Source organism: Anser cygnoides, chromosome 1 (genome assembly GCF_040182565.1).
Source record: "Anser cygnoides isolate HZ-2024a breed goose chromosome 1, Taihu_goose_T2T_genome, whole genome shotgun sequence".
Lineage (NCBI taxonomy): Eukaryota > Metazoa > Chordata > Aves > Anseriformes > Anatidae > Anser > Anser cygnoides.
Window position 1 is genome coordinate 14491106 of NC_089873.1, and position 20235 is coordinate 14511340.

The 20235-nt window shown below is 40.3% G+C and overlaps 1 protein-coding gene across 7 annotated transcripts in view; it reads right to left on the reverse strand.

The window, feature by feature from the left end:
• SRPK2 (SRSF protein kinase 2) overlaps window positions 1–20235 on the reverse strand; it is a 144949-nt gene that overhangs the window by 62312 nt on the left and 62402 nt on the right. Inside the window, exon 1 of one of the 7 annotated variants that reach the window (XM_048068459.2) lies at window positions 107–141. The exons of the other annotated variants lie outside the window; for them this stretch is intronic. Coding sequence (XP_047924416.1) covers window positions 107–126 — 20 coding nt within the window. The 5' untranslated portion in view covers window positions 127–141. Of the gene's footprint in view, window positions 1–106; window positions 142–20235 lie in introns of those variants that run through there. 7 annotated transcript variants of the gene reach the window in all.

Genomic DNA, 20235 nt, shown 5'->3' on the forward strand with positions numbered 1-20235 from the left:
ATGTGGGTTTAAAGTACTTTTTAAGCTCCTTTTCTTTTTTTTCAATCCACAAAGTAAAACATAAGTAAAACGTAATTTCTTCTAAGCCAGAAGAAATTTAGCTTACAGGAAAACTTTCCTGTGCATCTTCAAGGTTCTGCTCGCTGCCAACTTTAGCCTCCCAGCACATAGCCTTCAGATGACCTATCCCAATGAGAACAGACAACAGTCATAAGACATAAACAGGAAGATACATTCATTTATTTCCTGTGTATTTTCTGACTCTGCTAAGAAGAAGTATTTATATCAATTAAAGGAAAACAGAGACATCAGAAATATGACAGCTCATGTTTTCTTGCCAGGTTTTGAGCTGAAGACAGGCTTTTGGTTAAAGCATGGAGATCAAAATAAATGGAGTTTAAAAAAGTAAAAACAATGGAGTTAACAAGTCCAAAGATTTTGCCTCAACTAAGACAAAAAAAGCTACATTGGTTTGCCCCTTCAGACTGTGTTCCTCTTTTTTTTTGCCATTTATTTCGAGCATTTTTCTATGGCAAGTGTTTAATACTTCGTTATGCAGTATATTATCCCTGTTGAAGATAATCACAATCTTCCTAAAAATGGAAGTGTCAAGGGTAGACAAAAGTTTCCCTTTTGCGAGGAACAGGCTGGTTAAGTCACAAGCATTCAGTTTGCTGAATGGTGTTATTTTGCATACAAAATCCTTGCTCTTGCAGAATTACACGCAACTATGAGTTTGACATTTCTGCAGCCATGATGCGGCTGCTCCAAGTCGCATGAAATGGCAGCAGTGAGGGTGCGACGTGATGATTGTGAGCAGAACCACAGAAGAGCAACCAAAATCTCTGTCAGCAGAGGTTCTCCTCTGACATCCTCCACAGTGCTAAGGATTCTCCACGTAGCTTTAGTGTGACCCTGCTATTTAATAGGTAGAGAATGGACTTTCTGGCTCTTAAGACAGCCAAGGCACCTTCACTTTGTTGTACTCTTATCTTCTACTTTTCTTTTGCTTAAGTTAATGCCTTATTACTTAAGTTAAACACCTTTGTAGAGATGGCCCTTGCATGAAAATGAAAAAAATAAAAACAGTAAATAGCACATTAAATTCAAAGTACTTTGTATGACAAATTAGGAGACTCTAAACAGGGATAAAATGTTTCAGGAAACACTTCCGAAATTTTTCCAACATCTATTACAGCCAATGAAACAACAGTCTATGGAAGAAAAACTGACAAAACAGTTTCTAAAAGCTTCATTGGTAGCATGTAAAGTAAGGACCAGAATACAGTATCATTCTGAGTACTGTAATGAAACAAAAATATGAGAACGCACACATACAGAAGCAATGGAGCACACACACACAAGATAGTAACAGACTATCTTAAACACGCATCTTTTTCCTTTTCAAAAAGCAGATTTGAGACACAGACACCTAAACATTTCTGGGCTTAAGAACTGTAGCACAGCTCCGTCCCTTAGATATGCTGAAAGTAAAAAATAATCCAATTCATTTTGTAGATGACATAAGCATCCTTAGATTTTATAACAGAATTTTATTCAGTTCAAGGGAGTTCTCAGGAACCAGAAAGCAAGTCTGCCCCATGAACTTTACAGAACTACGGCAGTAATTTGCATGGTGCAATGCAAAACACATGAAGATAGTGCCTGACAAATTTTGTGGCCTCGTATGATGGGATTACAGTATTGCTGGATAACGGAAGAGCAACTGAAGTCATCTACCTGGACTTGTGCAAAGCATTTGGCACTGTCCCCTATGATATCCTTGTTTCTAAACTGGAGAGACAGGGATTTGATGGATGGACCACTCGGTGGGTAAGGAATTGGCTGGATGGTGGTACTCAAAGAGTTGCAGTCAACAGCACAACATCCAGGTGGAGACCAGTGACAAATGAAGTTCCTCAGAGGGTACTGGGACTGGCGTTGTTTAACACCTTTGCCGGTGACATGGACAGTGGGATCGAGCGCACCCTCACCAAGTCTGCTGATGACACCAAGCTGTGTGGTGCAGCCGACATGCAGGAGGGAAGGGATGCCATCCAGAGGGACCTGGGCAGGCCTGAGAGGTGGGCCTGTGCTACCTCATGAGGTTCAACAAGGCCAAGGGCAAGGTCCTGCACCAGGAGGAGAATTAACTGATAGCAGCCCTGAGGAGAAGGGCCTGGGGTTGTTGGTTGATGAGGTCAGTATGACCCAGCAATGCGCACTTGCAGCCCAGAAAGCCAACCGTGTCCTGGGCTGCATCAACAGAAGTGTGACCAGCAGGGTGAGGGAGGGGATTGTGCCCCTCTGCTCTGCCCTCATGAGACACCATCCTGAGACACATTCAGCTCTGGGGCCCAAACATAAAAAAAGACATGGACCTGTTGGAGCAAGTCCAGGGGAGGGCCACAAGGATGATCAAGGGGTTGGAGCACCTCTTCTGTGAGGACAGGCTGAGGGAGTTGCGGTTGTTCAGCCTGGAGAAGAGAAGGCTCCGAGGAGATCTTACAGCGGCCTGCCAGTGCCTAAAGGGGGCCTACAGGAAAGCTGGGGAGGGACTCTTTGTCAGGGGGTGTAGTGATAGGGCAAGGGGGAATGGCTTTAAACTCAAAGAGGGTAGATTTAGATTAGATAAGGAAGAAATCCTTTACTGTGAGGGTGGTGAGGCAGTGGAACAGGTTGGATAGGACTTTGGGCAACCTGGTCTGGTGGGAGGTGTCAAGCCCACTCCAGGGGGGTTGGAATAAGATGATCTTTAAGGTCCCTTACAACCTAAACCATTCTAGGATTCTATAGACTTCATATTGAAATTAAAAAAAAAAAAAAAAAAACCTATTATTTGTTCTTTACAAAACAAATCTAGGATATTAGGGTCACACAAATGCTGGGGAAAAGGCCCTCAGTCATAGGCCTTTCATATATGTATGAAAGGCTTACGTAGGGTGAGAAATTACTCTAGATGTCCTCTAAGAAACACAAAAATATCTTAAAGCAAGTCTGAGGGAAATGCAAAGCTTTCAATTTTCTTCAGCATACTTGTTATACAAATAACAAGCACATTCTGGCTTAGGAGGGATTTTCCTGCTAATTTAAAACTCGCAGCAGTTAGGCTTGTAAAGGAATGGCTCCTTTGGAAAACCTGGAAACAGTGGAAAAAATAACTTGCTTGTTGCACTCTGTTACTCCCCATGCTCAACTAACTGCAGTTTTGCATACGTCAATTTGTTAATTCTTTCAAGAAAATCAGAACCTAGATGTATGATGCTACATATCAAGAAAGCAGGAGATCAAACTCGAAGCGTTCTCCTACCCATACCACAGCAGAGGTCCCACCTGAAAGGCAGGTACAGGCTGCTCTGGCTGAATTTGCAGCGATGAAGGGAGCATGACAGAAAACAAGGCAATGGATAAGACCTGTAAAGCCATATTTTTCTTTATGCAGAAGAATATTGCCGTAGCAACATACATGAAATGAGTTTCTGGATTTTTTGTATTATTTTCCCAGCTTGTGACAGTTCTGCAAGGCTAAATAACTGAGCATATGATTCCATGCCTAAAAAAGGTTTATGGATATAGACTTAGAAATCCCTACAATGCCTGCAATGCTCAGATGCTTTTTTTTTTTTTCCCCAGTTAAATTACTCTGCACTTTGAAAGAGACTAGAAGAAATGTACTCATGGGACGTAATTCTCTCATGGGAAGGATCAGTTCTAAAAATGAACAGGCTGCCTAACCTGTTAAAACTCTTGCAAAAAGACCCCAGATTTGCCAAGCACACTACATAAAAATTTGCAGGTAGTAGAAACACATCTTCTATTTAATTATTCTGTAGTTTTATTTAGACTACAGCTGAAAATAAAATAACAGTCCTTCTGTTAATTTCTTTCTTCTATCTAAGATCAAATAATGATGAGGAACTACACACCAGGTAACCCACATAAATTAGCTAAATATAGAAATTCAAATTTTTAATATATTTTTTTAAACTGTACACTTGCATGATCTTAAGTCAGACTACTGCTTCCCGCTTGTGCAAGCTAAAAATCACCATAATGGAAATGAAAAGGACACCTAATAATTGTGTCATTAAATATACTGCTGCATAAATGACTGTTAAGACTGGACAAATGCCTCTGCACGAAGTTAAATGCTTAAGGTCAAAAAGAAAGAACATGCCAACAAACAAAGTGTTCTTCTGTATTTTCCTTCTAAATCAAGAGATTGAAATCTGGAATGTAGGTCTTTGGAAGAATATCAAAAAAATAAAAAACAAAATTGCAACCATTTTTTTTCCCGTAAAAATATGCTCTGCAGATCCCATTTTTACACATCAATCACCAGTCCAAAACAAAGAAGGCCATGTTTTGCAAAACTACCCTCCTAAAATAAGCATGCAAAAAGGGCAGTAAATTTTAAAAATTACTTCTGCAAGAGGGTATGAATAGAACAGTAAGTGACAGTTTTGCAAGTCTGCTTCCAAACCAGCAGAACGTGCCCTCGATCCTTCCAGGACAGGGAGCATAGTTACATCAAAACACATCTGAACACAGGATCTAATCCACACCAGAAGCTGATAGATGTAGGCATACTCCTCTCCCAACTCAACTTGAAAGGCCATAGTAGGCCATCCTTCAAAAAGGCTCAAGTCTAAAACATAATACAAACAGCTGTTAACCTTTTATCTGCATTACTGTTTCCAAATAATTTACAATACTTTGGAAACACAGCAAATAATCAGATAATTAGAACAGGCCAGGTTACTCTGGCAGGATGAAGAACCATTTTATGGAAACTTTAAATAGATGGTCAAACCTCAAAATGCAAAACATTCACCCAGCACTTATTACAGGACTTAAGTCTACAATGACCAGTGCACCATAGAGTTGTTAAAGTAATAAAGGCCCAAAGATACATGGAAATAAGTCTTACCAAGAACAGAATCAACCTTTTATTAAAATATTTCTTGCAACCATATTCTCAGCACTGTCCTCTTTTGTCCACTATTCTCCACTCAGCACAGCTGCACCAGCTCCTCCAGGGCCTGAGGTCTCCCCACTCCTGGCCAGCACAGGGCCCCAGGAATTTCTGAAGAGTGCGGTGTATGTGAGAGTGCCTGAGCTGATACGTACTGATGGTACTGCCAGCTCTAGGCTCAGATATTCCTGGGTGTGATGATACAGCCTGCCTGGGCTACACACCAGAAACACCGTCAGGGGCGCTTTTGAAAGAATTCTTCTCATAACATCTCCACCTGCATGGTAAGGTCAAAGCACTACGGGTATTTGGAGCCTTCTCAATACAACCAGGGAGCTTTAGCTGAAAAACAGAGATGCCACCTTTGAATGTAAAAAGCTGATGGGTCCTTCTGAAGGACCTATTCCTTGTGCTATGGATCCTTTCTTAAATTATGAAATGAAGGGAGGGAAACTACTGTAGCAAGGCACAAAGAAAATTACTCAAATATAATGTGAAAGCATCCAATTTAGACTTTCATTTTGTACTCGGACAAAAATTTTCTCATAAGAAAGAGGATCATTGCATTCTCTAGACACGGATAGAGTTACTGAATGTCTGTACAGTAATACCAAACAAAGCCTAGAGCTCAAGTCACTTGCCAATATATCGTACTCTCTCCAGAATCAAAAGGGTTCTTGTTAAAATAAAGCATCACTGGCAGGGCCTGACAGCTAGCAGAGAGGAGGTTCTGTATAACAATGCTGTAGAACACTCTGTGGAAAAACAGTTAAAAATAACTTTGAATTTTGTGAGAAAGTGTCTAATGAAACACAATGAATTAAAAGATATTTTTATGAAGATTTTTTTCTCCCTTCTGACAGAAGGGAAAAGCTGCAGTTCAGACTTAAATAACTTGCACAATACCCTAAACCCAAAGTCAAACCACCTGTCTCTGAAATTGCAGATTGGTCCAGCTGAGTGCAACCTTACTCTTCAGCACTGTTCATGAACTGCCATTCAGACTTAAAAATAATAAAAAAATAGACCAGTGGGTGTTATATTCAAGGCGCAGCAGTTGCTGCAGTTACACAGTGGTGAACAAAAACTCTCCTTAGCAGACCACAAGGAACTGTTCACCTAAAGAGCATCTAAAAAAAGCCAGACTCAAGAAAACCCGAAGTGACATTCAAGTCTAAGTTTGCCTTAATATTTATTTCTAGTTTCTAATTACAACAGATTTTCGCACTTTCACTATGCTTTTACTTCGCTTTCCAAGAGGGGAGTTAACAAAGAAAGCACATAATCTGTTTTTCTATTAAGCGTGGAGAAAAAGTAGAGGCATAGCTGGCATTCACAGAATTCCAGAAGTCACAGATATCCCACACAGAAAAACTGTGCATGGTGGTTCCTCCACAACCTTCTTTTACTTATATATACTACATCTAGTTTATACATCTTTTAAACCCAGCTTGCCAAACAAACCTAGGTTCAAGAAAGTATTAATGAAATTACAATTTTATAAGCTTTTGAGATTTTTTTTGGCCTTTACAGACCCCAAAATGGGTTGTCTACTTTAAAAACAAAACAAAACAAACAAACAAAAAAAAACCGAGAAGATGTATCAAAAGTATTAAAAACTTGTCCAGAAGTTTTTAAGGAATCTTTGATTTCCTTAAGTTTACAGCAATCACCTCTGCTTTGTAAAGAAAAAACTGACCAGTTCCAGACAAGATGAGTAAGTTGAATAAACCAGCATTTTCTGTGGAAAATATAATTTTTCACTAATCTGAATGGTGTCAAAATTTCACTACTAACCATATAAAAGTGCCTTCTAATTTTGCTACAAAAAAGGACTTATAACTTATTTTTAAACAAAGATGATTTTCAGCATTTTAAAACATTGCTAAAGCTCTAGACCTCTCTGTAGATAGAGTATCACTGAACATGGCTAGTAGCTTCCAGCATTTCCTTTTAAAAATCAATAGCACTTTTTTAATGATTTGTTGATATTCTGATTGAACCTAGGCTCATATATCACCTAAATCCTGTAATTTAATATAAGAACAAGATTGCTGTATTTCTGCACAATACATTACCTATAAAGTTCTTACAGCCAAAGGTACAGCAAACAAATAAGCACATGGGTGCAACTAAAGATCTCACGGCAGTACTAAGGCAAACAAAGACTGAAGCTAAGTTGCAAAATTCAAGCCAAATAGCTGTGAGAGGTGGAAACTAGGATGGAAAATCATCAAGAAGATCCAAAACACACACATGACAAGGCAGATGTGATGCCAGCTACCATATGTAAGCACCAGAGAATGGAATTTACATACCAGTTAAGTAAACAGGAAAGCAGCAGTTGAATCTATCTAAATAAAAAATGGAGCCTTGTTTTTCTGTAGAAATAAGTTATATGGTAGCTTAAAACTTCTCAACTAGTACAGAAGCAAAAGACTGAATAAAGAATAGAAAAGACCTGCTGGATCATTAAATTTTTATATATATATATTTTTAAGAACAACTCACAATCAGGATTGCAACCTAAAGCCATTAATATAATGATGTTAATGTTAATTGGTCAAATTCGGAGGACAACAGAACTGAAAATTTCCAAGACCTATCATTCTTTTAACAACACAAAGTTCTGGTTTTGGTTATCTTCGCATTAAAAAAGGACCCCAAAATAATATACTGACTTCGCTGATCCTGTGTGTCAGTTCCAGTTCTTCTATTTCTACGAAAATACATATAAAATGCATGCCATGCACACATAAATCAACCTGAAAAACAGGCAAGTACTGAAAAAGGTTTGTCCAGTTCTGCGTGAACCCCATGATCTTGCATCTACCTCACGTATACTGTGATTACCTTGTTACCGACACCAAAAATTATCCTGTACCTGCTTACCAGATTATTGCCTAATATCCTAAAAACATAAAAGTGTAGAATATACACCCTCCCTTTTATATGTTCTTTATAATGTTTGAAAACCTGTAAATTATCATTATGAAATTTAAATGTTTTTCTTGCTTGTTCTTACTTTAGACATTAGACTACTGTCTACATTAGAAGATTCTGTAGGTGGTTAAAAGAATTATGTGATTATGACTTTAAAGACACTCTGGATGATTAACCTAAGAATCGAGATGAGATGTGAGGGTTTTTTTCTGTGTTGTCCCCTCCACCTCAGTCTGGCTTGTTAAGGATTCAGCAACTCTGCCACTTTAATTAAAACAGTGAGAACTACTAATGCACATCTGACTCATCCAGAAAAACCTCCAGCAAAACAGAGGAGATACCAGACTTGAAATTCTATTTAAAACATGAAAAAAGCTGGATGAGAGAATCAAAAACGTTTTGGAGAGTAGGAGGGGAAGAGTTCAGAACACCTTCATAACTTCTGTATACATTTCAAAAATAAGGTACAAGTTTATTTCTTCTCTGTTCTGTACATGGCATTTTCAAAATAATAATAAATAGGGAGAAAATAGTTATGGCTTTTTGCTTAACACACGAAATGGCTTCAACAACTTATCATTCACCATTTCAAAATGTTCTTAACAATAAAGGACTATTACAGAACTATTTGCTAGAACAAGAACATCAGGTTTGTTATTTTAATTTTACTATATAGTCTGATCACTTCCAAAACCAACACACACTCATTTTGTCTTGTCTCGAGACCTTAGGCTTTATTGAGTGATCTCCACCGCCTAAGCTCTTAAAAAAATTCCAATGAAATTGCAAGGCTCCGTAGTTAGATACATGATTTAGCCTTGCAATGCAACTCCAAAACAGCAGAACTGTTATCCTACCAGTAGAGGAAGAATAATCAATAGTTACACATTTTATCCTAAAAATACTTTTCTTGCCTGAAGAGTTCAAAAGTGATAAAGCGCCAAGTATGGTCCATTAGTTCTCCGCAAAAGAATATCTAGATTTACTTGTGGCATTTTCATGTTACAACTCAAGCTTATCAAAAAAATCAAACGTATCCTGACAGTACACAAAGCTAGCAGAAGAACAGCTGCACTGGGTCAGAACAAAGCTGCATCTAAACCATTATCTTATTCCTGACGGTGGCTAAAATGTCCATCCTCCCAATGAGGGAAATGTGACAGTAGCCAACTACTTGCCCAATGCGCAGTAATTTGCCATAGGGACTTTTTGGACCACAGATGGTATTTAACAGTCTTCAGTGAGGTAGTTCTCTATACATTGAAGACCTCGGACCGTCACCTCTTGCACTGATGAAAATTTAACACTAACATCCTGTTGCAAGGCCTTCCACACACTAAACTACCCACATTTGAAGAACTATTTCCTTTTGTTTATTCAGAAACTGCCTGCAAGTTTCCTGTATTGGAAGAAACAGTGAAAAATTATTTCTTATTTACTCTTTTTGTGTCACTCACAATTTTATAAAGGTTTATTTTACCTCCCCATTGATACTCCCATTCCAACGTGAAGATCCCTAGCCTGCCTTACCATTCCACGTGCAGAAGTTGTTTCACACCCTCCATCAACCACGTGACTTCTCTCAATCACTTATCTCAATTATATTCTGAGATGGAAAGAACAGAACAGAGTGAAATATTCAAGACTGGGGACGCTATATATTTACACACTGCTCACTATTCCTTCCCTGATAATCCCCAACCTTCTACTTGTGGTCCTATTACAGCACTGAGCTATGACCTCAGTAGATCTAGTACTCCTCCAATACTGATAATAATGCTGATATTTATTAGAATTATCTCTTAAGAAACTGTCAGAATAAAGCTTCACAATTGTTTTTAACTGACCAGGTCGATGCTTCCAGCACAAGGGACTGCCCTGCCATCTGCTCACGTCTGACAGACTTCCAGGCATCCCTTCTGCCCGCAGCTGTGCTCTTGTCGCTCCCTCGCCCCGCTCCTCTGCAGCGATTTTCAGGTTGATCAAACCCCGAGCCAACTGAGCGCATCAAGCACACTGGTGCCAGCACTAGCGATGAGCAGGAAGAGTAAGTGCTGAGGATAAGGTGAGACTTGAAACGTGGACTGGGGCCAACTGTGAAACTACACTCTTTGGAAGCATCTCCTCCACTGACTTTTACACAGCATCTCAACAACTACGCAGTAACACACACAGCACTAATGAATTAAAGGGTAAATACACGTGGTTCGTTACTGACTTCTCATGAAGAACAAAACTCATATTACAACAAACGCAGGGTACTGGCCCTTACGTTTCTCCTGCCATGACACCAAAACAACCACACACACCCCAGCACCTTCTCATACTCCATTCAGTATGGATGGCCTTGTTGGAAAACCATCAGCCTTCTCCTTTGGCTTCAGTGTCAACTTAACCAAGCTACACTGAACTGATTAATTAGACATTCTGCACTGTAAATTATCATAAAGAGGCAACGAAGTGTTTTTGAACAGCTGTTGGCTTTAATAACGTAGAGAACCTACCAGTGAAAAGTTTATAAAGATGGGTATTGGCTCCATTTTGAGTTGAAACGGCCTGCCAAAGGTAAAAAGCTCTTCCCTTGCCAGGTGTTGCCTTTCTTCTCAAAAAAGAACGGAATCGTGCAATATTTTTAGTCCCTGATATCTGAACCCTGATTTCTCAGGTCCCTCTTTCTTTTAAAGCACTCCAGGGAGATCAGATGCCAGCACCCTCACCAACTCACCTTGTCAAAGGCTTGCTGAATTGCAAATATGCTTTTCCTGCCTCCCAACAGGACTATCAACAAGGCAACCCTGTCTCCTGGGGTTACAAAGCCTACGATCAGATGTCTTTTCATACTAGCATGATCCAGTTATGTACTGTCCTAACTTTAAAGCTTAAGCATCTTTGTTGTAACAAAAACATAACAGATTTTGGGCACAGTGAACTTAAAACAGCTGTTTTGATCTATAATGGGTGCTTTCATTTTTCAAATGAGCCTTTGATGGCATTTAGATCTCTAGCTCCCAGCTGGTGTACCCAGATCACTGAAATGGACAAAGATCCTCCAAAGATTATTTTCTAGGGCTTCTTTGTTGTTTTTTTCTTTCAATCCATATAGCTTTTTAAGGCTATTTTTAATGTTATTTTTGAACTATGTTAGTATTTAGAAGAATTTTCCACCCCAAGATTTGTCTAAAACAAACCTTTGGCATTGATTACAGATGAGAACCCCTTTTCTCACTCCACAAGTAACTGTTTGTTGCCATGCATGATAAACCAAGGAGGACGTTACACTGGGAGCACATCACTACTTGATACGCATTCTAAACGGATGGCCAATGCCTTGCCTTAGCAATGTTTTCATTCTTAGAAATACACTGGCAATGCATCACAGAAGGTGTGCCATATGTGCAAAGTTCACAGGTAAAAATACTACACTAGTTATAAACCTACAGCTAAACTACTAATGGAAACCTCACTTGACTTCCATAGCCAACATGGGCCCATCGATGTTGTTAGCACCAGCCTTCCTCTCTTCCCTTTTCAAGAAAGAAGCCCCTATTCTGGAGGATTATAATTATTGTTCCCCAGACACATGCTGAACTGATGGCCCCCTTGAGCCTTTCCAGTTTTTGTTTGTTTTTATTCTTGTTTTTAAATCAATGCCTCTACTCTCGAACCTTTGTCAAACAAAATGGAAATGGTTTAACAAAGCTTAACAGGGTCGCGGCTGCTAGTAAGAACTCCTGAGACAGTAAGTTAAATGCCTTAACTACACAGATTAATAGTTGCTGTTGATGTGTGAAATAGGAGATAAGACAGATACTGGATTAATTAATGCTGCAGAGAGACTGAAAAAGCAGAAACTGTTACAATGCTGGGTTAGCCAGCTATCCCAGCCATTTTTGGAAAGAGTTGATTGGAAAATCATTTCTTCTCCTGAAGAGCAGGACATTTTATGTCCAGGATCCAGCAAAAAGAAAATGCAAGTCTTAACTTTCATCCCCCCTAACTGGAAGGAGTTTACTGACAAGGTTCTACAAGGGCAAAAGATCCTGTGCTCTGCAGTTGAGCTCTTCTATGCTGGCACTCAAGTGGTGGCTGACTGGGTAATTTTTGAAGGGGAACCACATACCCAAGAATACCTGATGATTTTTTCTTACTGTTCTTATTTTAATATGCATTAAATCCCCAAAATCTAAGCAGTACACTAGTCTGAAAATCTCACTATCTAATCATTTATTAAGATGAAAGAAATGCCTGCCTATGGAGAAGGTAGACATTAGAAGAATTACTGACAGAGGAGAGTCACAGTCCTTACTAGGATTGGGTTTACTTTCAATCCTTACTAGGACGGATCTCAGTATGTAGAGTTGTGCAAAAATCCTATTAAGACATTTGGTCATTAAATATATTGAAAAATATGCCACATTCTTTCCATACAAACAAACAAGTATCCATTTAGATTAACATGTTCTCTTTTTTTTTTGTCAGAATTTCTGCTGAATCACAGACGGTGATTTGCAACATTTCCTTTTAAGCTACGTGCTAAGGTTTGCAAACTGCAGTTATAATCATAGTGAGGACTACAAACAAAAACAATCCACAAAACAATGCTGAAGTGTTAAGACTGACTTAGAACAAGTGCAAGAGAATCCTATGCAAGTTTTTAAAACCTAAACGTTAATGTTATTGTTACTGCTACAAAAAAAGGAAAAAAAAACACTTGGCAGGTCAAGGAATATGCAATTACTGCCCTCTCATGTGCTCTCTCCTCACTCCCATCATGCAGGCTCTAGCATTTACCTGATGCGCCAGCAAACTGGTGGTGAGCTCGGGGGGCAGAGAGGACAGGACACTTAGCACAAGGTGAAAAAGCTGTGCCAGGGGCAGGATCATTCCTTTCAGTCACAAAACTGTTAGGTAGAGGTCAGCCCTTCTGTTGGAACCTCATACAAAACTTTATGTAGTTCGGTGGGATGTGGGAGTGATGTGGGTAAGCTTGTAGCGTGACCAGTACCAAAATCCTGTCAGAGGATTTGCCAAGCGGAAATCCAGGAAACATCCACCTAGAAGACAGCTGGGACAGCGTAAGGTATCGCTAGCTCTCTAGATACTTGGTTCTGTGCCAGGGATAAACCTTCCTGCAGGAAAGCAAACAGAAGAGACATGCTCCACCAGCACTACCCCCAGCGTTCTCCACATTAACCCAGGTCCTACCAAAGACCGATTCCCCCAGCAGCCCCGAGCAGCTACAGGCAGCCGATTACTCCCTGCGGCACCGCTCTGTGCTAGGCTGGGGCACAGCGAGCACGTGCCAAAGGTTGACAGCAACTCCCGTTTCCCTTTGTAACATCAAAGAATTCCAGGAGAGCACAAGCGACATTCAAAGGTAAACCAGAGTACGTGAAAAAAGTAAAGAATGATCCCAACTAAACCTCCGCTCATCTCTGAGCCGTAACCTCATGCACAACACGGGGAAATGAAACTGACACCAGTTTCAGGAATTAACAAAATGCCCTAGAAGTCAAAGATGTATGAATGCAAAAGAGGTTGGTGATGACCCCGGCCTTTCATTTTGCCTGCCACAGGCTCGGGTCTTTTCAGACGCAGCACAGTCAGATCCTGAGGGAAAGCGACAACTGCTGCTGCTCTCCTCAAAACCCAGAGGACAACTCCAACACAGCACTGATGAGTCCTAGAGGGAGATGCAGCAAGCTTTCCTTGGGCAAGGCTGGTATAACCATCAGCCTGGATAAAAATAAGATAGAGACAGGAGATGAAGATAGGTGTTACCAGTCCATGTAGGTACAAACTGATGCAGCTCATCAAAACCAGAGTTTTACTCAGTCAGCAGCTGTTTCTTCTAGCTAAAGCTTCGATTTAGCTTCGAGTTTGCAAACTGCACATGTAACAGCAGTGAGGACTGCAATAAAAAACATCCACAAAAGAGCACTGAAGTGTTAAGACCAACCTCAAACAAGTGCAAGAGAACCCTAGGTGAATTTTAAAATTCAGCATCCCGTTAGTTAAAAAAAATAATAAATTAAAAAAAAAATAGCAATACTCAGCTAAGTTAAATGTTATATGTTACTACTGCTATATGCAACAAACTTCTAAAGACATACTACATTTATATGTGCCGTTATACCTATGCACTTTGCTGGAAGCCATTAAATAGAATTCCTCAAAACTGAAGTCTCATTCTAAAAAACGTCTACTGTAGAAATATCATTCAGAGTACTCATACCATGTCTTTCGCTAGTCACTTTATTTGGAAGAAGCATACACTTGCATCTTTCACAACGAGAACCCCCATCTTTAAAAAAAACAAGTCACTTACAAGAAAACTTGCAAACAGACAAACCACAATCAGACAGACAACGAAAGAGAGGTTAGCATCTCTTGTGGATAATAGATTTCCCTTTTGTGTTTATATCGTTACTGAACCTAATTACATCATAACACCACCACCGTCTTAATTATGTTTACGGATTCCAGTTCAACATCAGCAAGCGCTGTTCTGAAGTATGCCAAGACAACGAGGTACAATTGACTCAAACTGTTAAAAAAACACCAAACAAGAAACCTTAAAGAATACATGATATGCCTTAAGCAAAACACAGTATATTTAACTGATTTTGCAAAAAATAAACTAGCCATGTCAGCAACACTGGAGCAGTAAGTAGCAATAACTAGACATATCTGCCCAAATTAAGTTGCATGAAGCCCATAAAACTAGGAAAAAAGATACTGAGAAAGGATGTAGTTATTTCTACAGTATAAATGTTACTGCCCCTTCCTCATATTTCAAAACACTTTTTGCTCCTTAACTTTAACATAAATAGCACATTTTGTAATTTCTAGTAATTGCTTCTTCCCTTAAGACTTTCATTTTGAAGTCATATCAACAAACCAAACGATAATGAAAAAACTTACGAACTCTTCAGCTTCCATCTCACCACGCAGTTAGTGACTCACTCAGAACACATCATCTCCTCCGGTACTTGCTGACACAACTCCACACAACAGCAATTTAAAGCCTCCAGTCTGGCCCAAGAGAACCCTGTTCTGTATTTTGATGGAGATCCAGCAATTTCTAATGCATGCAGTGAAACAAAATTGTGATTGAGAGCAGACTTCTGCATTACTATGAAATTATAGGATTGAATGCTAACAGCACTAACAAACATGCCGAAAAGTAACCAGAAGAAACTTCAAGATTTTCAAACCTCACTTACATTTTATATTACAAAACTTTGATTTCTAACTCAAGACGACTTGATTAAAAAAGGACTAGATTACTGGAAGAAATAAAACAACACTATATACACCAATCCCTTCCTCCCTAAATCAATTTAAACAAATTAAGCCACTCATCATTGCCCATATACACACAACTTTAAAAAAAAAAAAATCTCAGAGCAAAGGGATTCTACAGAATCTAATTCTAAGTTCACCATCTCAAAACTCTTTAAACAACATAAATTTTATTACAGTGAAAATAGGAAACGGTTTGTGTGATCACCCAAAGCAGTCTGTGATTGAATTCTGTAGACCAGTAGACCGAGTATGAAACTCTTGTCATTTTCCCCTATGAACACCACATAACCCTGCTTCCAAAAATTCACTCTCATTGAGCAGGAATTATTTTCTTTCTCGATTGCCTACTTCTTCTTCAGTGTTTAGCAGGTTCACCAGCACTACTTGAAAAGCTACATCGCAACTTGTTGTCCTATCCAAGCAGTGCAAGGAACAAAACAGAGGACACAAAACAGACGCAGGTGGGACTTAACACCAACTGGAATGTTGTCTCCTTCCTTTTATCTGCTGCAATGTAAATCGTTCAAGTTCACATTTGAGCAAAAATAGCAGTAGCCCACTTATTATCACAACAGGCCTATCCTAACACCAATGCAGTGCAATGGATTTTGCAAGTAAATCCCTGTGCACCAGTACCCACGCTGGCATTTAGCTGCATTACACTCAGAATTAGCAGGTTTTAGCCTTATTTATATTGAAATACAATTGTTCTAATTTCAATTAAGGATAAAACACTAAATAAGTTATGTATTCCAAATCTTCTTTTTCTACCAAAAATGATCATTACCAAATTTCAATCCTAAGCATATGCAGTGAACAGTGTTCCTTTTTTTCTTTTTTCTTTTTTTTTCTTTTTTTTCTTTTTTTTATTTTTTAATTTTGAGTATCTGCAGTTTACTTTCTATTACTGAGATACAAATCACGGGCAAAAATAACTTTCTAGGTGTTTCATTATGAAGAAACTGTTGCAGTTTGCCCAGTTACTGCCTCACAACAGTTTCTACAGAAACTAAAATAATATTTAAACACCTTTGTCACTGGTGAATTAAGATGAAATTGCCCAAGAACAGGAAAGGTTCAGTATTGTTTGGCTTATGACAAGTAAATCGGTCAAATGTCTTGAAGGAGTTAAATTATCACATTGTTAATTAAGTTAATTAATTCAGTTAAAAGCTTTCTCCGTAACAATTATGGATATGAATTTATCATGAAGCAAAAAAAAAAAGAAAACCTTATTTTAGAATCTGCTGAACATTTACTAGGTGAAAAGCATAATTAGCTATGAATAACTCAGACCAGCAGAAAATAAGAAGCAATAACAGTCTGGGTTTCTGAAATACATGATGCTGATGATCAACAGCAAGCAAATGCCTCCCTTACTGAGTATCCTCGTCTGCTCCAAGTCCACTGTAAAACTTCTGCCTGGAGGTCTGAGACCCCAATCCCTTCCCTAGATGGAAAAACTGCAAACACACTGAGCACTAAAGTGAATCCTAAAAAACAGCCAGAGGAAAAAAAAGAAAGAAAGAAGCGTTGTAAGCCTAGCGAAGCCCTTGTTACTGCCGTAGACAAAACAAGAGTGCAAGAACTGGACCAGATGGACATCTTTGGGACTGGCTTTTCTTTTCAAGCTGGGTTTCACTATGGCCAACAAACAAGAATATGAAGAGCAATACAAAACAAAGCTGTGTGCTCTCTTGTGAATTACTTGGCTACTGCAAAGGTGCTTTCAACAGAAAAAGATAACCAGCTAAAAGTGCCCAATCTTATGATTACAGTTGAAGTACAGAAGCCTGAAAAACAAACTCCTAATATAAGAAGGCTTTATTCTCAATCAAAAATTAATAGCTTTTAAGAAATCTAGTATGCGTGTTTCCTATTGAAGTGTTAGCTGAATTTCAGAAAGCAACCTTTGTCCAAATACTGTTTTCGCAGAGCAGCAGGACAGCTGAGGTTGGAAGGGGCCTCTGGAGGTCACCAGGTCCAACCTGGTGGCTCGGAGGAGGCTCACCTGGAGCAGGCTGCTCAGCACCATGTCCAGCTGGGTGCTGAACATCTCCACGGATGGTGATTCCTCACCTCTCGGGGCAACCTGCGCCCTGTGTTCAACCACCCTCGATATAACAAACACCGTTTTCCTTACGTCTGTACGGAGTTGACTGCATTTCAGTTTGTGCCTTCTGCCTCTTGTCCTGTCGCTGGGCAGCACTGACAGGTCTGTCCGCCTTATTGCCTCCATCAGGATCAGTTCGTACACGCTGATCTCCCTGAGACGTCTCTTCTCACGGCTCAACAACCCCATCACTCCAGGCCTCTCCTCATATGACAGGGGAAGCTGTCTGCGAGTCCTTCATCATCTTTTGCGGCCTTTTACTGGACCTGCTCCAGTTCATCCCTCTCTTTCTCCCTCCCACATGTCTCACCAGGACGGCAGAGAGGGGAAGAATCACCTCCCTTGGCCTGCTGGCAGCGCTCGGCCTCATTGCTGGCTCCCGTTCAGCTTGCTGTCCGTCAGGTCCTTTTCTGCCAAGCTGCTTTCCAGCTGGTGGGCCCCCAGCCTTTACCGGTGCCTAGGGCTGTTCCCACCCAGGTGCAGGACTCGGCCTTTCCCTGGGTTGAACTGCACGAGGTACATTTCTCCAGGCAGCACAGCCAGCCGGGGCACCAGGCACTGCTCCCGGAGTTGTTTTGTCTGCAAACTCACTGCGGGTGCACTTTGTTCCATCACCCTGGTCACCAACAAAGATGTTAAACAGTCCTGGCCCCAGGAAAGGGCGACCGCTGGAGTACTGGGTGGTGACTGGCCTCCAGCTGGACACCGTGACACTGCTCACAGCCCTGTAAGCCCAACAGTTCAGCCAGATCTCACTCCTCCTCACCTGGCCCATACTTCATCAGTTTGTCTATCAGGATGTTATGGCAAACGGTATCACAAGTCTAGCAAATGCCAAGATAAACAAGAGACACCAGTAGTGTTTTATCATTGTTAAATACAATTTAAGCCCCTAACATTTCCGTCTTTCCAATTGGACCATTTTTTTTCCTATGTCTGAATAAATCCTATTATTCCACTTGTTAACTCTGTTATAAGCTAACATACCTAGATTATTATAAAACCTTTGTCAAAGAAAAAAAAACATATATACAGAAGTACATGAAGTATTACCGTATTTTCACGTCTGTAACTTTCACTTCACATAATCCCTATCTCCTTCGATGTATCGGTACTTAGAAATAAACTTTAAAAAAGCACAAAATCAAACACGGGATAACAAAGCAAACAGCCTGCAGAGGACTGGGAGCAGATGGTATCTGAATACAAGGAGTGGACAACAAGAACAAGGCCTGAGGCAGGGAGCGAAGGGAAAGCTCTGAGATAAAACTCCACTGCAAACGAATCTCAGATTTCTTCTTACAGGCAACGACATACGCATGAACTGCTGGTCATGGACAAAACAGCTATGTCTTAGAAGAGGCTGAGGGAGGCAGGAAGCTGTGCGAGTCACAGAAGCCTCCAGGAGCCAAGGAAGGAAATGCATGCCTGCGTGTCAGTCAGATCCAGCCGACTCACAAAGGCTTGGTCCAACCGAGCAGGCTGCCCAAGCATCATGTGGTAACCTACAGCCAGCCTGCCTGTACAAGAAAAAGCGGTGATTTAGAAGAAAAACAAACAAACGCGCACAGAATGGGTTAGATCTAAAGAATCTTGCTCCGGAGAAGCCCAGGGAAGAGCTGGCAGAAGCCTGGGAAGTGGCAAACAGAGATCCTAAAGCAGCTCCCACCTGTCCACGGGAAAGGCCTGGGCAGAGCTATTTGCAGTAAAGGGCAGGAGTCTTGAGATGCCATGCAACGTGACCTGTGAGGAAACCGCAGAGTCCAGCGAGCAAATAATGGTATTACAGGCTGCATAGAGGCTTCTTTGGAAAGTTATATTTTAAGTCTGCCATTGTTATCCGAAAAAATTGATGGCTGTGATCACGCTACGCTCTAAATAATTCTGCACTTGGCTGCGATCAGGGCGGAAGGTTGGGCTGAATACCTTTCTTTTTGGTCCAAGTAGAAAAGCAACATCAGCTCTTTTATGTAACAGCTGTAAATAAACTGAAAAACACCGTCCAAAGCACTGACGCATCACATCCAGGCAGACTGTAAGGTGTGTGCATTAAAGAATTTTCTAAATATCAATTATGAAATTAAAGGAGTTGGGAAAAACTGCTCGCAGTTACAGATGCCTCTGTGTAGCAGGCAGAAAAAAACACAGTAAAAATACTCTGCCTGTGTGATCTCAGGAAGGAGAGTCGTGTGGTTTTTTCATTTAGTATTTCTTTTTTTCCCCCCCCCCCCCCCCCCCCAAGTACAGCACTTGCTAGACAGGCAGACTTGAAAACATCAGCAAAATAGCTGCCTGTTGCACTTTGTTTCTACTCTGCTCAAGCAAACAGAGCTCTGTTTACATTCTTTGTAAATAAACAGGGCTGTGCACACACAAAAATCTCACAACCCTCAAATCACATAATCTATTTTTCTTCCTGAGAGAAGCAACTTGGCAAAGCCTCAAGTACTAGCTAGCTTTTGGGCTCTTATATTAGAAAAAATACATGCCAGGTTTTCTGAATACAGATGTCAGATAGCCAAATATTGGCTAATGTGTGGTGTGGGTCTGTTTTTGTTGGTTTTTTGGTTTTTTTTTTTTGCCTGTTCAGCTACCCTGTAATGGAATTGGGCAATCTGCAGGTCTTGCAGGTCAAATTAACAATAGCCTTCCTGTCCACCTTAGAGACACCACTCCTCTTCTAAACAAGGATATGCGTTTGTTTGTTTTTCAGCTGGCACAAGAAATAATTTTTAATTGTTACTATCAGATAGCTCTTTTCTTTTCTGGACCAGGAGGAGCAGAGGCAGGATGGCCAGTCTGAGCTGGATTATGCCCCAGAACACCTTACCTATTATTATATAACTCTGCACTACCTTACCTCAAGTGGGTTTTGCAACAAGCACAGAAGACAAGT